Source organism: Phaenicophaeus curvirostris, chromosome 5, assembly GCF_032191515.1.
Source record: "Phaenicophaeus curvirostris isolate KB17595 chromosome 5, BPBGC_Pcur_1.0, whole genome shotgun sequence".
NCBI lineage: Eukaryota > Metazoa > Chordata > Aves > Cuculiformes > Cuculidae > Phaenicophaeus > Phaenicophaeus curvirostris.
In genome coordinates this window covers 51,629,207-51,651,306 of record NC_091396.1, presented here as the reverse complement: position 1 = coordinate 51,651,306, position 22,100 = coordinate 51,629,207, and the positions used below count along the sequence as shown (strand labels likewise).

Here is a 22,100-nt window from a genome sequence, read left to right as displayed (position 1 = left end):
CTTCGAACATGCGACTATTGGAAAAAAAGAGCTGCTGCCACTAAAATTGCAGTAGCAGTTGGGCTTTTACATAGGAGAAGTCACATGTCTGCTGGGTTTAAGGAGCTTTACTTGCTTTCATGTCCTCTACATAATTTTTGTTCCAGGCCATGACAGTTACGCCAACTTCAGTTCGTTTGGCCCCTGGCATAAAAGTTGCAAAAAATATTTATAAGAAGGTGAAGGTTTTGACTGTTTTCTAGAATTTGGCGAGCTGAAAGATTAACTCAAGGATTTAGAAATTTTTCCCAGGAATCTGACTCATAGAACGATGCAGCTGATGTTACAGGATTTATGCTCTTCTCTGCACCATACAGTAGACAGCTACTACTGTTACTTTTCCTCTCTGCTTTTGTCTTCCTCCATGTTTTTTTCCTTGCCGAGCAGTATTTTTCAATTAATCACTGCACCACAAATCCCTCTGTGCTCAGTATGAGAATCATCAGCGATTGTCATCAATATAAATCACTGCAATCACCTTTTATAATTCCCTCTGGTTTTAGCGTGCCTTATAAACGGCCACTCATTCATGTGCCGACACAAGGAATATCAGTGTACAAACCGGTTCTGAACCTCTATTTAGAGGCATTGTTTAATTTCTTAGTTTCTAGACATGCTTAGTTTAACACAGCCAGTGAGCATACTTGGAAACTAATGGCAGTCAATCCTCTGAAACAGTCATAGTTAATTTGTGCTGGGGCTGGGTGAATTGTACCTTATTTTGGACCAAGAATGGAAATGAACTTTTATTTACCTGAAATCAGATCATTTCTGTCTCTTCAAAAAACTTTGCTATTTCAATCCCCTTTTCAAATTACGTGGTAAGTTTGTGAATGAGAGTGCCCAAAATCCTTGTTAATACATGTGCATAGAAGGTGCTTTTCATTAAAATCATAAAAGATGTCTGCTCTCACTGGGATATTTTTTCATGTCTGGTTTCCTTCCTGATTTTGTTTCACTATCCTCTAGAGGCACAAAGGTTCATAAAATATGAAGTTAATAACAAAACACTGCCTCAGTAGTGTGAATTTAGCATTCAAGCTTTTTTCATTCAGGATGTCTCTACAGCTGGGAAAAGTGGCTTGTGTGTTTCACCCCTTCCCATGCTCTCTATACATCCACGAACTGTCACGTGCGGCATTGCATGCACGGGAGCTCCCTCTCCTCGGCTGGAGGAGCATTGAAGTAGAAATGTGCAGAAAGAAGCATCGCAAGCTCAAACTTTCATGTGCTTGGGCTTTCTTATTTCCGTTTTCTCTGACATTTTTCCTATCCCCCTCTCATTTTTTTTCATCAATTGTATTTTCTCTGTACCTTGATCCTCCTTTTTCTGTTGTTGTGTCTCTTAATCCCTCTGCCTGCCTTCTCCTTGAGTCCTGCCATCTGTTTCCCACCCTCCATCCCCTATGAGAGCAGAGGGGTCTCCTGGCTCTGGCACAGGGAGGCTCCCAGGATGCACAGGTGGTGCTCGGGCTTTCCCTCCCTTTATTTTCCAGAAAACCCGCTGGGCCTCTCTCACTGTTGGGAGCAGATGGTCTTTCTGCAAATCCCCTAGGTGGCTGGCTCCCTTGCAAGCACAAGCACGTGGGCTGAGAGCAGCTGCCCTGGAATTTTCAAAAAGCTGTAAAAGAAAAGAGGGGTTTTGAAATTAGCACCTTTCTGTAAGTGCTCGATTGAAACCTGTCCATTTGCTTCAGCTTGTGGGTACCTGTCTGCCAGGAGCTGCCCCAGAACTAAGCGTCTGCATCCTGGGTCATAGGAGGACACTGTGTTGCTAAGGTCAGCTAATAAGCCTGGGTGGACCCAGCAGACTTCATTCCCAGCTGTCTAGGAAGAACTTGTGTCATCCAAGTGAGCCAACACAGGGAAGCCTGCACATTCTTGCTTATGTACTGCACAAGGAACTTCACCACCTTGTTAGATTAGCACAAATCAAGGCTTTTGTAAAGCACTACAGAATCATTCACTGTTCAGGAGGCATGACTGAGGATAAAGATAGCTTGCTTTTGTTCAGCATACATTACAAGATAAACGCACTGTCCTGAATGTAGAACTTAGCTGCTCTGCTGTGTAGTAATCCTAGATGTGCTTCCAATTTACTTACTAACCTTGGGCACTCCACTGAAGTGTGTAGTATCTCAGCTCTACTGTGGGTGAGGTGAAAAGAGAGAGGGGTAATTAATCCCTTCCTGGCTCATTTGAGGCTTAAATGAAGGCTGTTTAAAACACTTCAGATTGGTGGAGAGGGTTTTTTTTTTCATACTCATACCCTACATCTACCGAATGTCTCCTATAAATGATGATATTCTATGAGGCTTATGAGTGATCTCGCAGTGCCTTTAATGCAAACAAACTGTCTCTACCTCATGGGAAACAACTTCTGAATGAAAGTCCAAGGAATTGAACTCTCTAAAAGTCAGGCATGATCTTCTGAAGCACTCCTGTGGCTGGCAGAGTAGATCTGCGAAGTAGGCTTTTCAACCTTTAAAGTGTTTCTAATGGGTAGTACAGTCTCATTTATGTTACCCACGCATAGCATGTCTTCAAGTGTAAACTAATTTGTTATTAAAGAAATCTTGGAAGAATCCCGAGAGCTAAGTTTTCTGTGAAAGATGCCAGTGGGGAGAGCAAACTGCCAAATGTTATCTTGAAAACAATAGCTAGCTAAAGTTATGATTACCTTGAGTCTTTTAATTTCTCGCTCCTTTTGGTAAACTCTGTCTTGGCCTTACCTGCCGAAGAGGCTTGCCCTGTCTGCCTCAGCGTCTCTTCCTGGCTGGAGGACTTGAGTGGGGACAAGGTCTCAAAGTGATCTTTCCAAGCAAGGTCAGTCCCTGGTGGGAGAACAGGATTGACCTGTTTCACCTCACAAGGTCATGCAGCATCAGTGATGTCTATCTATTATATCATGGAGAGAACAGCATAGCCTGCTACCTTTGGTGCAGAAAAGCAGAGTGTGGTTTGAATGGCTTATGTAGCTCACATGTCTTTAGGATGGCATAGATGCTCTCACTGTTGGGAGGTAACCCTGATGTTTTCTAAAATCAAGCCACTAGGCTCACCCTGGGGATAGCTGTGATGCCATGGTGCACAGATCAGAATTTATGGTCAACAAATGGATGTGCCCAGAGCATGCAAGGGTTAGAGCACCTCTCTGGCATGTTCCGGAGTGAGCAGTCTACTCCTTCAGTCTCTCATGGAGATGTCCTTCCCTGAGTAAGTTTGAGAGAATGAGAGACATGCACCGAGGTCACTTGCTCTCCATAGCTTAGCAACTTGCTCTCACGTTCCACAGGCATGCTCTGAATATGTTCCCTGTCTGGATCAGCTCTGGAGCTGGTGCTGAATAAAACCTATGCTAAATCTCTAACAAGAACTCTCTTTCATGAAAAGAAGTATTCTGACCCTGGGCTTCTTCTGGTGTTGCTGAGGGTTATTTTTGTGACGCTGTCTACATTTAAGGTTGTGTTATTCAGTATCACACAGAACAATCAGACTTTTGGAGGCTGAAATGTTATTCGTGTATTTCATTAAATTTTTCAGAAAAGAGCAGGCCACGTATGCTGCTAGGTATGGGGAGGAGAGTAGGAATGTACATCTTTCAGAGACAGTCTTTAAATATACTGAAGGGAAATAAACAGTATTTTATTGGCAGGGTGAAATGTGAATGTGCATGTCTTAAATATAGAATCAAAATAGTTGGGTTGGAAGGGACCTTAAAGATCATCTAATTCCAGCCCCCCTGCGGTATGTCTGTCTGCAGAAGAGAAGAATCCCTGCTTGAAAAATCTTACTGATAAATAATGAGGTACTTGGATATTGAGAATTCTGATGTTGATTTGTACAGTATACCAATTATTTCAGTAGGGCATTCTTGAAACATTTTAATGATTTGGATTCCTAAAAGTTGCTGAAAAATTGCTTAACAAGTAAGGTACATTTAAAGACTGGTTTAGGGCATTGTCGTGCCCTAAAATCAGGAAATCAAAAAACAAATTATTTCCTAAGCTGCCTGCTTGTGGCTGCGCTGGCTTGCAGGGTTCCGAGAGTGGAAGTAACCCCCATGGTAATTTAGGTCAGTGTGCCTTTGTGCATCTATGGCAGCTTAATTGATGAGTCAGTTTAACTCTGGTTCCCAGCCCTGGGTTCTGCACATGCCTCTAACTTGCTGCCAGTGCACCCTTACAAGGGCATGGAGGATCATAGTTACCCTCAGAAATTATTATTGCCTCTTTAGTTGTTGGAGCAATTGAACACCTGAGTATAGCAGGGTATAAGATGAAAGCATTAATTCCACAGTTACCCACTCTGTGTCAGGAAGCGTGAGGGTGTCTAAGGATGAAAGAAAACTATATGTGACCTGTTTCTTTTTCCCTGTCTTCCCCCAGTGTGGATGAGGACAGGCTTTTCCTGAACCTAACTCCGTAATGGTTTTTCATTTCCTTATGGAAGCTCCTTGCCTTCCATCTCCCTCTGTCTATCTTTAATATGTAATTTTCCTTTACCACCCCAAAATCCCCGCATTAATTTTGTTCAAACAAGATCTGGAGTTGGCCAAAGCCACACTGATTGCCTTTGTGTGGCTTACTCCTAACCTTAGGCAGCAGTGGGCAGGGCAGTTGATTGCAGCAGGATTCCCCGCAGTGACAAACTGCATGTGTCTCCCCGCCCCGCGGCTCCCCAAGCATATGGTTAGCTGCATATCCTCCCTTCTACATCACTCATTTTTTTTATCCCTCTTAGCACATGGGGTTTGCGCTTCAAAGTGTGAATAGGCTTTGGTGCAAAACAGAGGCAGAATTTATTTGAGAGGGAATTTATGTGCACAGAATGGCATTCAGCTTTGGGAAGTCTTGAATGGCAACTATTTTACAGTTAGAGAATTTGGGACAAGTTCTTTTTTGAGAGTAACCCTCCTTCGCTTCTACCCAGGGTGGTTTTTGTTTGGTTTTGGTGGGTTTTTTTGCACCACTGTTAATCACAAACCAAGGGACAAACATCAGGCATATGTATTGATCTTTTTAAAGGATTTATTTTTTTTCCTACCAGCATTGGTCAGAAAAATCTCAGAAAATATAGATGAGGATAACACATGAGGAAAGAAAAGTCTTGCTGGATTTGGGATTTTAAAATAATCCATAGGAGTTGTATTGTTACATGGAGAGTATGGTAACATTATAATGAGCGGATGCATATTGTTCAGGCACTTATTCTTTTCAACGGATGTTTTAGAGAGGATCACTTGCAGGTACTTAATTTGTTGCATATATGAACTGATTCCTTTTTCTTCTTCTCTAGGTAAAAGTATGGATGAAATTAAGAAGCTGCTGTTGTTGGTTCTGGGATGTGCTGTGCAGGTGAACATTCATTAAAGGCTCAAAAAATAAGATTTTTTTTTTAATATGTTATTTTTTTCTGCACTGAAAAAAATCCACCCAAAGATCAGTGCTGTCTGAAAAGATCTGCAGCTCAAGACAGCTTGTGTGCTGAAACTGTGAGAAGACTCAATAGGTGAATGAAAGAAATGCAGTGGAAAAGAAGCACACTTGGTGATAGTGGTCGCCTCAGTTTGTTGCAGTGCTTAGTCAGCCATCGGATGCGTACACTTGGCAATTAGGTAGTCTGCTGTGATAACAAAGTGAAAAGAGATAAGCTTTGAGCAGTGTTCTTGGTATCAAGATTCGTACTGGTTTATTTTCTCACCATTTTAAAGTACAAAGTGGAACAGTACATATTAATGCCAAACAAACAAGATAGCTAAACATTTGTTTAATGAATCCTGATCTTATTTGTATAATGTTTTGTTTGAATATTATGTGTAGAAAATTCAAAATTAATAGCTAGTTTATATGTTCATGTGGGGGTTTTTATGTGGCATTTGTTAAAATAAACAGACAGGCAATGTATATGGGAAACTCCTCAGAAATGCACGACAGTTACCAGATAAAGCAATCAGTGTTCTGCCCACCAAACTTCTGTGGTGGTGAACAATAGATGCATTGCAGGCTAGTGTTTGCTTATAATTGACCTTGTTTATAGGCCTGTCTAGTGTTTTTGTCATGCCTTAGGACACTTACCCTGCTCAACTATGTCAAGTCGATTATGTCAGGGTAAAACTTTCTACATACGGCTGCTCTGAACTATCTCAGTGTTGCATTGGAGCACAAAGAATAAAGGTCTGATGTGGCAAGCTGCTGTGAATCCTCAGTCCTGACTTAGGGGTCTGAGGTCCTTTCCAGTGAAAGGAATGGTTGAGCTGAGAACCAGGCCCCAAAAAGATACTGTAAACGAGTTTAAAAAAATTAACGCTTAAGTTCCCCACAATACAGAGTTCAAGAAGGCAATAATGTTGTTAATGTACACAGATATACAGATAGCTGATGTCTACCTCTTTTAAAGCCTGAAGTAAAAGGTTTACTAAATTCTGTTTGTTTGAGATGTCACTTATTTTTATCCAAAATGTTTCCCAGCCCCATTTTTTATCTGAAGCCCATGTTGGCTTAGTCCAACAAGCAACATTATGCATTGATGTGAATAGTACCTGAAGTGATGCATCTGTTTTCATTTCCAAAACAAAGCGAAATGCAAACAGTGAAGCAGACAGGTTAAATGATGCAGTATCAGTGTAGGTTTATGTTTGTGCAGCTCCATTAATGAAGCTTTGATGATCACCTCTGACTGTTGCCCCACCTCTTGATCTCATCGCATACTGAGCTTGTTTTTAAAGAGCAAAAGCAGCTGTCTATTGGTGTTAATTGTACTGATTGTAATAACTTCAAATAATTTAGTGCATGACTTGGTTCATGCTCCATATGGAGCAATGAAGTATTATACCTTCTAGGGTAACAGAGTGTAAATCTTCAGCAATGTAGGAATTTTTTTTTTATTTTTTTAAATGAGAAATGGTGCAGTTTCAGAATACGTAGCACTATTTTAGGGGTTGTCTGTTTTCTTTTAACAGTGTGAAAGAAAAGAAGAGTTTATTGAAAGAATAAAACAACTGGATATTGAAACCCAAGCTGCCATTGTTTCACACATTCAGGAGGTAGGACTATCAATATCGTCTATTTTGACTTTTTATCTCTCTCTCCCTTCCTTGACTTAATAGGGTTGGGGGTTTTTTTGCAATAAAATACTAATGCTTGGAATTTCATAATGGATTCATGAACTTCACCAAGAAAAAGAAAGATTGAACATGTTACTATAGTCAATGAAATAAAAATGACGGGCGCTGGGAACATCACTTGTCTCGGTGGCCTTTTAAAGAGATGCAGTGGTAAATACCTTACTTGCCGGTTATAGGTTGTGTAGAAGGATTTGTTGTAAAAATATATGTGTAATATTTCCAAAAGGTGTATATGGCATAGAAGCTGCAGTGCCCCTTCACAGCGATGGAGTAGGCACTTAGTCCCAAGTCTTGTAGTAGGTGAGAGACGGACTCCCTACTGGCTTGCTTTGAACAGTAGTCTCCAAGTCTTGAAAGGTGTACTGTTTTTAAAGAGAAAATTGATCCAATGATGGGTATTCTTGGACTTCTGTGGTTTCTGTAGAAGGAAGGAATACAGGTAGGTGTTAGGAGCCAGTTTGCTTTGGAGACCCAAAGGAGGGCCATGGGGAAATGCCACCTGCACCTTGCCCCAGGTGGGCACTGACTGCAGCTGAGTGTCAGTGTGTGCAGGTGTAGAAAGTCTGGTACACAGATTTGAGGAACAAATTGTGAAAGTCTAAGACAAAAACTTTCTTATTAACATTTAATTAAATAGTTCTGCTTAAAAAAATATAACATGATGAACTAAGCACATTATGCAAAAACAGGAACGCTATTTAACTGAGCTTGAGACACTTGCCTGGCATTTCTGCTAAATGATTCAGAGGAAGTTAGTTTGGGTAAGATAGCAGTTGAAAGGTACACTGCCAGCAGCAACCAGAGACATTTCTGCTAAAGGCAGCTCCTCCCAGCTATATCAGCTGCAAATTGCAAATTCTAGAAAGCAGGGTAGCTTCTGAGCAAGACACCAGCCTAACTGTTCAGTGTGGGATCTGTCCCTTCACATGCCTGTGGTGACTGCGTCAGTGTTTACAGTGAAACGGTTGCATATTTCTATTATGCAAGCACAAGTGCTTTTGATCATAATATGTATCTGATCACTTCACAAAATCAGCCTGAAGTACAAAATAAAAACCAACCCTAAATACCAGAAATTGCTGGGTAGTGTAATGATTAAGGTAGTTGTTATTTACAAGCCGGTTTTGGCGAAATATGATGCATTTTTTAATTGATCAATAGAAGGACCTGTGGGATGCAGCAATATAGAGCAAACAAATTTACAAATCAGCCAGTGGAAAGTAAATTTTTTTGTTCCCGTGTCTAGGTGACTCACAACCAGGAGAATGTCTTTGACTTGCAGTGGCTGGAGCTCCCAGATATGGCCCCAGAAGAACTAGAGACTCTCTCCAGGAATATGGTTTTACACCTCAAGAGGCTCATTGATGAGAGAGATGAATGCACAGAAGTACGATGACTTATCTGTCCCATAAAGAGCTCACATGAAGCAGCAGATGCAGGCTCTATTCCTCCTCTTGTGTCCTGTTTGTGCACTGAGTTTCTATTTCTTCTGCACCTTTCTACTACACTTCTTAAAATCCTTAGGAAGATTTATAATGTAAACACTAAGGTGTGGTGAAACAGTTGCTAAAGAGGAGTGGGGTGACCAAAATATTTAAAGTCATGATTTGTTTTGAGATTTTCATCTCTGCATGTTTGCTCAGTTATTTATCTTTGAGTGACTGCTTCCCTGTCTCTGCCTTGGTATGTACCATCATGGGTTCCAGTGTCTTCTCTAGGTTTTTTCTGTGTGAAGACAGCCCTATCTCTTCCTAACACATCAGTTCCTTTTCCTTCATATCTCTAGAGGAGGCCTCTCTCCTTCTTTAACCTGTTCATTTTCTGTTACGCTTTTGACTGTTATTGCGTTAGTTAAAAATGTTAGTTGTTACAGGGTTTTATTGATTCTCCAAGCAAAATAGACTGCTTATTTTGAATGCTGGAAGGGCAATGTTTTAGTAGCCTGAGCATAGTGTGACCTTGCCTCCTGGCTATTGCTTAAATTCTGTATGATGCCAGGTTAATGATTTTCTACATTTATAAATAATATTTCGATATTGATAAACTATTTATAGTTATACTGTTTATCTCTTGACGCTATGTACTTTTCTGTATTTCCAGGTCGTTGTAGATCTCACTCAAGAGAGAGATTATCTGCAGTCTCTGCAGCCACCAAGTCCTCTGAAAGTACCAAGTCCAGATTCTTCACCCAACCCAGCCAACCCGCTTTCTAATGAAGACAAGCAGCATCTTGCAGTTGAACTGGCAGACACGAAGGCTAAATTGAGAAGAATCCGGCAGGAGCTGTGAGTTGCCAGTGATTTGTGCTTCTAGGGAGACTTGTGTATTAAGTCCTGTGCATCCTGAAAATGTAGTTGCCTGTTGACTTCAGTATACTAGCCTCTGTGGGAGCTCTCGGAATCACATCTTTCGCGTGTTTTTATTCATATCAGTAGGAAGCTACTATGGATGTTCCAGCTTTCTTCTTTCTTAACTGGTGTTCAGACACGGAGTGATGGCTACTTGCATTTTTCTTCTTGCATCTTCTATCTCTATTCAAAATGCTAGCTGCCAGCTGCACTTTTTAGTTGTTAGTGGGAGATCCAGAGGCTAGTGAAGCTAGTGTGACAGCAGTAGTGCCAAAGAGTTTTAAACAGAGTTACTTTGTATAAAAATAGAGTTGCAAACTTGAATCCCATTAGGTGTATTGTAAGAAAAAAATTCTCACTTTTATGAAGCTGTCATGACAAAGAGGTTCTGTGTTAAGAATATGCTAGTAGATTTCTGTCTTCCTTTCCAGATTCCTAGCAGTGTCCATTTAATCTATATTGTTTCGGAAAAAAAAAATTCTTACTAAAATTTTTCTAATCCTTTTTTTAGGGAAGAGAAGTCCGAGCAGCTTGTAGATTCGAAGCATGAAGTTGAGCAGCTTATCATAGAGCTGCAAAAAATAAAACAAGAGGTAAGATGGGCTTTTTTTACTGTGACAGTCTTCCCTATTTCAAAAAGCTTCTTTCAGTGTGAGGCTGAAAATACTACTATACCTATATTTTAATGAAGAAATCGGATTACTCCAGCAAACTGATGACTACAGCTGTGACATAGCAATGCTATGTTTTCCACTTAACTGGTGAGAGCAGTCTAGTCTGTTTAGCTTGCAAATAACCTAATGATGCATGAAGCTTATGCAGCATCAGGCATTAGAAATGTAAGAATCCCTACAGGCCAAAGAACCTCTGTCTTGTAGACAGGAGAATTCTCTTATTCCTGAACCAGGGGCATGCTTTTTTGCCTACGTATAAAATAAGTAAGTAAGTAAATAAATAAAAAGTTTAAAGAACGTGCTTTCAAGTATTAACCAAGATTTTTCCCCCTGCTTATTCCTTACTTTTCACAGAATATTCACCTGTCCTCAGATGCTCGCTCTGCCCGAGCATACAGAGATGAGCTTGACTCTCTGAGAGAGAGGGCCAACCGTGTGGAGAGACTTGAGATGGAACTTGTTCGGTGCAAAGAGAAACTTCATGATGTGGATTTTTACAAAGCTCGCATGGAGGCAAGTAAAAATTGGGAGAAAGATTTACTAAGTAAACCTTAGCGTTTGAGTTCTGTTGTGTACCAGTTCATTTGTCATTGAGCTGACTGTAGCAAAACATCAGAGCAAGTGGATATTTCACAACATACATCATAGTTATTGACTTGGCATCATTAAAACTTATTTCAGTGGCAAGAAAGACTTGGTGCGCACTAAAAAATAATACCCATTAGTTTTAATAAACTCTGCTTAGTTCAGCATTATTTGGCTAAACAGGACAGGCCTTTTCTGGATGCTTCTGCTAGAGAATCCAGACCTTTAGTCTAGCCTTGAAAATTGTTTCAGAGTTGTTTCTTTGACCAACATTTTAAATATCATGTATAAATTAGTTAAATGAATGTCTGGGTATTTTTCCTGAGGGGTTTTTGGCAAATGTAACTGATGTTAAAATGACTGGGCATTTTTAAGCATGACCTCAAGTTCTAGTCGCTCCATTTTGCAACTGTTGCTTTAGTAGTAGAAATGAGAGAAAATCTGGATCTTCCATAGTGCCCTTGAGTAGGGCATGTCAATGAGAAATGGATAGCTTTGTTCTAGTAGTAGTAATGCCAGTTACTCAGCTTAGTCACTTGAAGCTATGCCCATCCTGGAATTATTAATGAACTTAGGCTTGAAAGGACCTTGAAGATCATCTAGACAAACTTATTGTTCAAAGCATGGCTGACCTTAAATTTATGTCAGACTCTGCTTCCTTTCTGTCCTTTCAGTTTTGAGGCATTCTTACCTAAACTCTTTGTAATCCATGTACATTATACTTCAGCTGAAGTTAAATAAATACACAGACTTCAACACATGGAGGTTCAGTAATTTACAGCCTCACTATATGATTAGATAAAATCCCAGCTCTGAGATAGAAGAGTGATGTTGAAACTCACATCGGTCAGGCCTTTGGCTGAGAACATAGACTTTATTTCTGCTCTATAAATTCTACTTTGTATGAGATTTTTTTTCCCCCTCTTTTACCTAAGGGGCCAGCTAGCTGCTGCTTCTTCTGAATAAGTTCACTAAAATGGATAGTTATTAAGCTGTACTAGAATACAAAAGCCTGTCTTCCCTTTCAGTAGTTCCTAGTTTACTTAAGAAAGTATGAAGCTCTATGTCTCTCAGTTTTCCTCCCTCAAGCTAGCAAATCAGTCGTGCATTAACCCAGCACATGAGTGTGGCATCCTGGCATTTCCCTTTTGGCTGTGTGCTAGAGTTGCTTAGCTTCTACCTGCTGCCCAGAAAATTTAGCTGGAGCAAGGAGAAAAGTTTTTTAGTCTTGTCTTCACCTGAGATCAAGGGAGTAGCTATTTCTGGTTTTGAGTTCTCAGCTTACTTACTTGTCCTGCAGTAAGCAGTTTCCTGCTCTGCTATGTGCAGACTAATCTTGTGTAATATAGCATTCAGTAGAAAGACCTCTACTTTGATTTCAAATTTGTTCTAACTTTCGTTCCTCTCACCTGCCAGTTTCTGGTGAAAGTCTTGGAAGTCAGAGATGAGTGTTGGCTCTCCAAGGATACCTCCCTGAAATACAATAGTGGGACAAAGAATATTTCCCGTGGTTATGGCACTTCTAGATATGGCACTTGCCTAAGTCTGGGCCACAGTGTAGCTTCTAGCAAAAGTTGTCACTGCTGTAGGGGCTGAGCTCTTCTAATATGCAGCAGCATCTCACAGCTGTCTGCATGCTGCTCTGTGGTCTAGAATAGCTTGAGAGATTCGCATTCTCTTCCATTGCTGCTTAAGTCTTGGCACAGCCATGGACTGCCAGTGTTAAGCAGTGACAGCATCAGGCAAACTCCACTGGTTTCATGCTAATACATTCAGAGCATTCCACAGGGAACTGTCCCGTCTTTTTTATAGTCATGGAGTAGCACAAAGGTTGTGCATGATAGCCAGTATCCAACTTTCTGTGGTCCTCAGTTTTCAATGTTATTGTCTCAAGTCCTCCAGCCTTCCTAGACAAGGGTTAGTGGCTGGAGGCAGTTCAATGGCAGCTTGGATTCTTCCCACTCCCTTGAAAAATGGTAGGATCACAATTCCAAATTGTAAGATTTGTGCAGAGATGTAACACAGTAGGGATTTTTACCACTAGACAGTACAGTGCTGATTGAACTCATGGCATTTACTGGTTGTGGCTGGCTTCCTAAGGTCTAAGCCTTAAACCTGAACAAATCTTACAGAGGCAAAGCAATGATAATGCAGGTGTGTAAAGTACAGCATAAGCCACTTTTCTGTGGTAATGTGTGATACCTCAAGGCTAATAGGGTCTTGACAGGGTTGTTAATAAGCACTGCCAAATTGGTAAGTGAGAAGAAAAAGCGGGTTTACTTTTGTGCATCAATGCAGAAAGCTCTTAAATGAATGTTTAAAAATCTTTTCCTTCTTGTAGTTCACATACACGTTTGGTAGTTTGAGCAAAAAATAGAGAGTGTGCTCTGTGTATCATACCATGAAAAGCTTTTAGAAGAGTGAGCAAGCTTACAAGAAGTTTGTGGAAGCACATAATACAAATTGGCAGTGGTGGCAGGAAGAGATTTAAGGAGCTATTGCAGGAGTGCAATAGGACCAAATATTTCTTTACACGAATGCAACACCTTTAGGCATGTGTGTTGTTTTCCTTCTCTGTATGTCTTGACAAAGTTGTTCAGAAATGACATTTTAATTTGACCATCGTTTAAGGGACATGGAGATGAATATGCTCTGGAGACCTTCCTGCTGGATTGGCTTAATGAGGTCATAACTGTGAATGTGGAGAAAGCAGACTTAATTCAGGGCTTCCTCTGAGGAGATGTTTCTCTCCAATGTAAAGCTTCCCTCCAGCATTCCTCTCCATTGAACCTTGTGCTGCTCCAGGAGATCTGATTATTTTCCGAGGCTGGGGAGGCTGCCTTGCCAATTCTTCCTCTTTCTCACTGCAGTTACATTGCCATTTAGGATGGCAGGAAGAATTTCTGTGAACATTAGAAAAAGTGAAAGCATCTCTTGTATATTTTCATATATCTGTCCAAGACAATGTTTGATTGTAGCAAGATGTTAACTGTGTCATTGCTCAGTAGGGGCAACTTCTAAAATGCCAGAAGGGAGAGGTTTAAACTCTGTTAATAACTAGGTCTGGATGCATGCAAATTCTCTAGTTTTGGATTTAAATAGTCTGATTGCTACTTCAGTTTCTGAAAATGTTTTCCAGTAGCAACACACCCTGATTGTGCAACCACTTACTCCCACAGTTAATTGTAGCCATATGAGTACACAATGCGCATTCTTAAAGCTATTTCAAGGCACAATGATACAGGATCAAACCACAATATGTAATTTATTTTAAAAATTACAAAAGTAGAACTATGTGTTGGATATTAAACCATCACAATTTAAGTGACAAGAAAGGAATTTTTTAATCCCTTGCCTAGTAGATTCGAAAAATTTTAAAAAAAATAAATTCCACAGCTGACTATTTTTGCTTTTGGTTCAAAAAATAAACTCATGTTATTGCAAAATAATTTTGGTGGGTTTCCTAATTAAAGAAAAATTAAACATTAATTCCAGTGGAAGCACTACCATCCCATGACCACTATGGGCTGATTGTCTAACAAGTGCAAGTTGTAGCCAGACACATTTTTAGGTCAGCTCTGTTATCCCAGTGACTTCTGGGAGATGTTAGTGTTGGCCTGATTTTGTTACATCAGTTTTACCTTCCAGGCTTTGACATGTAACTCTACAAAGCTTCCATGGAGTAATTATTGAAATTTAATGAACTTCTCAATATTAAGACAACCTCAGATCATGGGTACACCAGTCAGCAATGTTGACCTCACCATAGCAGGCATTTCCGCCAGGTTATTAATTGAGATTTCATCAGAACTGCTTTGAACTGACATGTCTGTCCCTCCTGGGTGCTTGATGGAAAGTGCTTCAGTCTTCCACGTATTGCTGTGTGTGGTTTGTACCAGAGCCTGGGTACGCGAATGTACTTGGCAGATAGCTTGACTCTTCATGAGACACTAAAATAACTATTTCCTGCTTGGTAGGCAGTTTTGGACATAGTTCTGAGGCTGTGTTTTTGAGGTCAGACACCACCTTGCCTCTTAGGGCTGTGGTCCTGATTGAGTGGTGATGATCTAGCAAAGTAAACTCTTGTCACGTTGGTGTCTCATTACAGGTGTTCTGGCAGCTTACCTGACACCCAGCACATTGTGTCATGCACTTACCTCTGGTCTGTCATCTGTTTAGTGTCAGTGTTTTCAGTGTCCGCCCCAAAGTGACCGTGTTAACTCAGACTTGGTCAAAAATGGTGGTTCTATAAAACTAGTGTTTCTGTGTTATTATTTTAGTTACTTGCATACTCACACATTTTAATTGCAATAGTCACACCACTTCACAAGCACTCACTATTATGCTACTGTAGTGGGGAAATTTTTCCTCTCATATTTTGCAAGTTGGTAACTGACCCACTGAAACATCAATGGCAATGTGGTGCTGTACAAGAGAGACTTTCCATAGCGTGCCATCTACAGTCAAATTGCTGCAAACATTTAAGATTACTTGCAATAAAAAGCTATTAAATCATGGCCCCCTGTAGTGGCTGTTATTAGAGACTCCCAGCTTGTTCTTATTTAAAAAAACAAAAAGAAAAAGAAAAATAGCTGAACCCCTTAAGGCTGATTCCACCCCCTGAAATGAGAAGGTAGCTGTTGATTAAGCAGTGAAAGTGATTTGCTCATGCATAGTGATCTTCCAGGAATGTACTTGGTTTGGATGGTTGTGGTCTAAGAGAGCAGACGTGAACACTGATGTCAGCACAGACTTCATATTTTGAAGGTGGTTGTCCAGGAATAAAGTTGTCAAGCCTTAAGCATCTCATCCTACTTGTGTGCGCATTTCTGGTTTTGCATATTTTATTGGAGCAAGGATGGGGGGAGGAGGGACAGAAGCAAAGAAAAACAAAAGAACATTTCTTTAGAGAATCGAATAGGCTGCTTCTTGCCCCGCTGTAACTCCTCTGGGAAAAAAAATCCATCCTGTACCCATTTAATCTTTTAAATGCTGATACATTCCTGCCATAGAGAATTCTGTCTCTGACTCAAGACTTGTTTGACGATCAACAAGAGTAAAAGCTAGCAGTGAGGTATTATAACTTGAAATAAGACATGATTTAATAAATTTGTTTAAAACATGAGCAGGAATGCATGGCCAGATTTTATGCTTCAGGAATGTTCAGAATGAGTACAATTAACTTGTTTTGTAATGCTGTGGCTACCACAGAATAAGTTAAGCTTCTACTCAGTAAAAACAGTTCCAAAAGCTGTAATGGATAAGAGACATCACTTGTGGAGGTAATGCTCATGTGTTTATTGGGGTAGGGCAGGGTGTGTGTTAAGTGATCTGTATAAAACAACTTCTCTTGTTTCAGTGAATTAAAATTCTGTTCATGAGAGGGAGAGTGAAGCTTTATTAAACAGACATTTATGTGTAAGTGTGCTGAAATGGAGTATGGACACGATATATATTGATGAATGGTGCTCCCCAACATGCTTTGAATATGCTATAAGAACCCTTGAAAATAAATAAATTAAATCTGTTTGGATGCTGGGGACTACAGTGAGTTGGGTAACAAAATGGTATTATAACAGCAGGATTGAAATTGAACAGGTGCTCTTCTGTGTCTTGAGTCTTTGGTGCACCTCATATAAAGCAGAAGGAACTCCATTAGACGTGTAAATTCAGGAAAGAACAATAAGAAATACTAGATTTACTTGTGTTAATGACACAGATTACGAAGCATTGTATAATCTCCCATTAAAATATCAGGTAAAAATTTTTTTCATGAAACAGAAATTTCAGATTTCTTTCTTGTGTTTTGCAGTGTCATTTTACAAAAGTCACCTGGTCTTTGAAAATTTAATTTATGTAAGGAAATTAACGCTGTTGCTTTTCCTCCCTAGGAGTTAAGAGAAGACAACATCATATTAATTGAAACAAAGGCCATGCTAGAAGAACAGCTAACAATGGCAAGAGCTCGTGGTGATAAACTGCATGAATTGGAGAAGGAAAACTTGCAGTTGAAGTCCAAACTTCATGATGTAGAGCTGGTATGCCTTCTTTCACATTATGCTGTTTTTTTGAACTTCTGTTTTTATGCTAGGTCACAGATTCGCATCATAGAAACTGGTGGAGATAGGCAAATAGTGCTTTTAAAGAAGTCTTTAGTTTGAACTTTGTGTATGTGAATTCTTGAAATATTACTATGTTAACGCTGTAAATATTGCCGATGCTACTTTGTGCGGGACCAACGTATTTAATTTTATGCAAGAAGGTATGCCATGATTTTAAAATATGGATTGCTTTCATACATATTGATAACGGAGATGTTAAAATCTGTCAGTTAAGTAGAAATCTCTTAGGTACAGGAAATGAAATCTAATGATCTTTATTGTTGGAAACAAAACACCCAGTCATTACAATGACTTTAGGAATTCATTGCTGCTGTAAAAGACACAAAATTCCAAAGTTTATTTCTGTGTAAATCAGAGACGTAGCTTATTGCTTCATGGACAAGGAAACATAAGCATTAGCAGATTACTGTCCACAAACAAAAAGCAACATTGCCTTTTATAATATCACTAAAAATAATAAATACTTTCTCTCATCTCTTGTATTCTACTTAACAGTACTCATCCTTTCCTTCTGTGTTTTGAATTCTTGTGGGTTTAACTGTACAGGGTTTCCAGTAAAGTATGTTGGAAACAAAGATGTTGAGTGAGCTGTGTGGGGTTATACTTAGGCACTTATTCAAGACATTATAAGGTTCATGGCATGCTCTGGCTTTTCCAAAGTGACTGGTGATTTTGGATTATACTCTTGAATTTTTATTTTGAATTTTTGGGTGATGCTTTCTGAAAATTTGGGACCCTTTGAGGCGCCGCTTCAGCTCCCACAAATGCAAGTGGCCAAAATAATCACAGGAAGCAATGGTAGATTCATTCTACAGTTCATTTTTTCTGGATATTTTAAAACCCAAACTGAGGCAGATTTTACTTGTTAGTCTATATGACTGGATCCAAATTTGACTAAATGACTTTAAGAAGCTCTGTAGAATTCAAGGTTATATCAACAGTCTGTAGCATGTCAGTACACAATGCTGCCTGTTTTTGAAGAGCTGAGCTCTGGAGACAGCTTGTATCCAGCCTGCCTTACCAGCCTTACCTTACACTGGCCCTGTTATCACCCAGTATATTCTCACTTCAGTCACTCTCCCTCCAAGCGTATGATGGACCTGAGCTGACTCTGAACAGGGCCAGCTGGTTGTCTCTGCACTGCATTCTGTGGCACCTATGGTAGCCTGTAGCAAACATATAATGTTGTATGTGTATTTCAATATGAAAGTTCACAGTGTATAAGGGGGTTCTTCTACCCTCAAATCCTGTCGTGCTTGTGGAAGTTTCAGCTGGCAGAATAATCTTATGAATAAGCTGAATATGCAGTTTCCTTCATGTGTGTCTGGAACAGGACCGGGATACGGACAAGAAGAGAATTGAAGAGCTGCTGGAGGAGAACATGGTCTTGGAGATCGCACAGAAACAGAGCATGAATGAGTCTGCACACCTAGGCTGGGAACTAGAACAACTATCTAAAAACACAGATCTTGCAGATAGTGAGTACCAGCTGGGGTAGCTTTTGTTGTGTTTGTGGCGTCTTCCAGAGTAGACAAGTTGATTGTCTGAGACGGGAACAAAAGTTAAGTCCAAGCTTGGAGAACTTCCCTCATTCAGCTACTTGATTGTGAACTTAGTTTTTCAGAACTTGTAAAAATGTATTGCTTCTAGATTCTTTCACTTTCTTTTGAAAGCGTTAAAATATCTTCCTTTGATTGTCACTGAGAGCAACTTTTAAGTTAAATGATTAAAAGTTTAAAAAAGAAAGCTTCATAAATGACACAACAGAAATGTCACACCAAACACTGGATATTTCTCACTGAGTGGCTGGGAGGAGTCTGTGGTCTTTAGCACAATTAGTACGGACAATTAGCTAGTCTTTAAGTCCCAGGAAGTAGTATATGCTGAAGTCATTTATTTTTACTAGATACTGAAACATGTATACAGTTAAAATAACTGGCTGATTGGTTTTTTGAATGGTTGATTTGATTTCTGTAACTCGCAGACATAACTAATGCTTCCTTCACTAGTCAGGTTTTAGCATTGGATTCTCTATCTGACATTCATTTTGTCTATAATAGAAGCCTAAATAGCAATGCTAAATGGAACTGGGGAAAGACAAGCTATTTCATGCAGTTCAGTGTGCAGCTTTTATTGATTGATTACTCTCCTGGCTCTGCTAAGACTTGCACATTTGGCTTTGTGTACCAGGAGCAGTTTAACTTGAGAGATAAGAATAAATTAGTGTAAACAGATGTTCAGTTATCAGCAAAGCTGTGTAGAAGCATGACTTTGTTTTGTAAAGTAACTCCATGCATGCCTGACACCAGTTCTCAAACCCTCTTGCTTTCTAGGATCTGAGTTCTCTTTACTAGGATTAATGCCTAACTAATTGTTACCTTAAATTCAAAATCTTGCAAAGTAGGTGAACCTGAGCTTGAGAAGTGAATGGCACTGTGTTCCTCCTTATGTGTGATCAAGGATATTGCTTGTTGTATTAGTCAGAGGCGGAAAACCACAATTCTCTCAAAACTTAAAAATTCTGATGAAGAGTAGGTTAAAAACAAATGAAAAAAGATGAGATTCCTTCACTGTGCTGATCCACAGTGTTTCAGCACTGGCACTTCAGAACCTCTCTGATTGACCTCTTGCTGTTTTAGCAAACATTTCACAGTGATTTACTTTCTGCTTCAATTTATTTCCTTTTATGGAAAAATGCAAAAGCATCAAAGTATATTTTGCTACTAAAACCAAACATGCTGTTAACATGACTAAAGCATCTTTAAGAAAAGTTAGGAAAGTAGGTAACTTTTAAGGTGATTTTCTGTTCAGATACTTCCCCATTTATTAAAGGTCTTAATTGTTATCTATGAAAATGGGTTTGTTTTTAACAAAGTATTTACTTAGCAGTTAAGCTGAAATAATAAGGGTCTGATTGCAATTATCTTCATACAAGTGAATCTTAAGGACCTAGGAAGGATGATGTTTGTGAATTGGTTAGTGCCACCTTCTGATTCTCATGTTTCAACAGCCAGAAAGTCCTTTGTGTTTGAGTTGAATGAATGTGCTTCAAGTCGCATACTGAAACTAGAGAAGGATAATCAGAGTTTGCAGAACACAATCCAAGAGCTGAGAGATGCCTCCTTGACCTCCAGAGAGAGCAGCCTAAAGTTTGTGGAACTGGAAAAGGAAAATCAACAGCTTAGCAAAAAGGTAATATGCTCACAGGAACAAACAGAGCTCTTCAGATTTTCAACACAGTGTGCACAGGGCTGTATGGCATTCCTGAACAATGAGGGATTGCAGGGAATTCACCCACGTTTGCCAGAACACTGAATATGTTTTGGGGCCCATATATTTAATTGGTGTATCTATTGCTTTCTACTTCTCTGCCTACTTAGGTGCATCATTGTGAGCCACAGTGGCTGTTCCTTTTTCATAAAAGCTGTCTTTCAGTGCGTATTTCCCCCTGTTAGATTGTACTGTTAGCTGTGTCCCTTTTTGTTGTCTTATGGTAGTCACTCCTAGGCAAGGAAGCCGTGGACATACTGAACTACTTTGTTTATTTGAAAGTTTTAGTATTGTTTCCTTGTAAGTCAAATAAATCACACAGGTGAATTAAATGTCTCTTTTGCTGTCTGTAGTCCTGGATCAATTCTTTCTCTTTGTCTTGTCCTTTTGGCTATTAGAAGTACTCTAGCGCTTCCCTCTCTGCAAAGATCTTGGTTCTTTTAATCTTTGTAGCAATCATTCAGGTCATCACTTTTTAAATTTATTTTTGTATATGCATGTGTTGCAGTCTATTATTAACTGTGATTACATTTAGCTCAAATGCCAGCTCAGTGGTTGTCCTTGTGAAGCACTGCTCAGCTTACCTCCAGCCACTACTTTGTTTTTTGTCTGGCTAGTAACTTCCATCCTGCCTAACTGAATCAGGTGCTGGAGAAAGAGGCTACTTACTAGTCTGAATATAAAAAATTTCCATGTAATTTTTTTCCACATTTATACCTTTGCTAATTTAGACAGAATATAAAGATCATTTATCCTTTTGCCATTACTGCTGTAACATGCGTATGAGACAATGATACAATGATTTTATTGCTCTCTGGCCTGCTTGTGAGTGAACTGAATGCTTTAAAGGACAAGGAGACAAAAAATCTGGATACGAAATGCTGGTCATGGATTACCAGACTGTAACTAGCAAAGTGCCAGTTTCTCTTCCGAGGACAACAGGTATCCATCACTGGATCACTCCATCTTCTGGAGAGATTCTTTTGCTAAGTTGAGAGACAGTTCTGCTTCTTGGCTTTCTTCTATGAACAAGGAAAACTCAAAAAAATCAGTTCTCTGTATTCCTCCTTCCACACTCCCACTTATGACCTGTTGTGTATGAGTAATTCACTCCGGCTCTAATTTACATGCTTAAAATTTGAGATCAAGGCATATAAAGCAGTCAGCAGATACCTGTGGTGTTATCTGTGGTTTAAGTAATTTGAACAACTGTTGGCAACCTTTGGCTTTGCCCTAGGTGCGTCTCTCTGGGCACCTCTTGTTATAGCACTGCATTGGGGCCAACTGTTGTGATTCCAGAATTAGTCTGATGTTTTTGATGATGAATGTGTTAACGTGGTGGGGTCATCTACTGGTCTGGTAGTTAAATGAGACAAAAAATTGTAGTGGGTGGTGAAAGGGATGTGCTGTGTGCATCAAACCAATGAGAGAAAAAAAAGACATTTAAAACAGGCTGCCCAGGGAGGTGGTTGAGTCACCTTCCCTGGAGGTGTTTAAGGGATGGGTGGACGAGGTGCTGAAGGGCATGGTTTAGTGTTTGGTAGGAATGTTTGGACTCAATGATCCAATGGGTCTCTTCCAACCTGGTGATTCTGTGATTCTGTGAAAAATACTCATACTACAGCAGTTTAAATTCATGAACTCTTCACCAGAGAAACACAGATCAGTTGGGTTGTCGATGAACTTCACTTCCCATTAACAGACATTTGAGAAAAAAAGATAGTAGATGGTATTCTATAGTCTGTGTGAGACACAGAGTTGTCTCTCACTGTACAGAGCCCTGATGCATGCTATGTGAACAGTAAATACATGGGCAGCCTTTAGGCAGCTTTGACCACCAGGGATTTTATGGGATAAAACACAGAATCATAGAACATTTTTGGTTGGAAGGGACTCTTAAAGGTCATCTAGTCCAAACCCCCTGCAATAAGCAGGG

General features: G+C 39.8%; 1 protein-coding gene across 1 annotated transcript in view; it reads left to right on the top strand.

The window, feature by feature from the left end:
* Positions 1-22,100, top strand: part of CCDC88C (coiled-coil domain containing 88C) — a 94,091-nt gene that overhangs the window by 41,802 nt on the left and 30,189 nt on the right. The window contains exons 5-13 of the mRNA XM_069858689.1: positions 5,338-5,396; positions 7,001-7,084; positions 8,412-8,552; positions 9,266-9,450; positions 10,025-10,106; positions 10,542-10,700; positions 16,664-16,810; positions 18,228-18,372; positions 19,905-20,086. Of these exons, the coding sequence (XP_069714790.1) occupies positions 5,338-5,396; positions 7,001-7,084; positions 8,412-8,552; positions 9,266-9,450; positions 10,025-10,106; positions 10,542-10,700; positions 16,664-16,810; positions 18,228-18,372; positions 19,905-20,086 (1,184 nt within the window). The remainder of the gene's footprint in view (positions 1-5,337; positions 5,397-7,000; positions 7,085-8,411; positions 8,553-9,265; positions 9,451-10,024; positions 10,107-10,541; positions 10,701-16,663; positions 16,811-18,227; positions 18,373-19,904; positions 20,087-22,100) is intronic.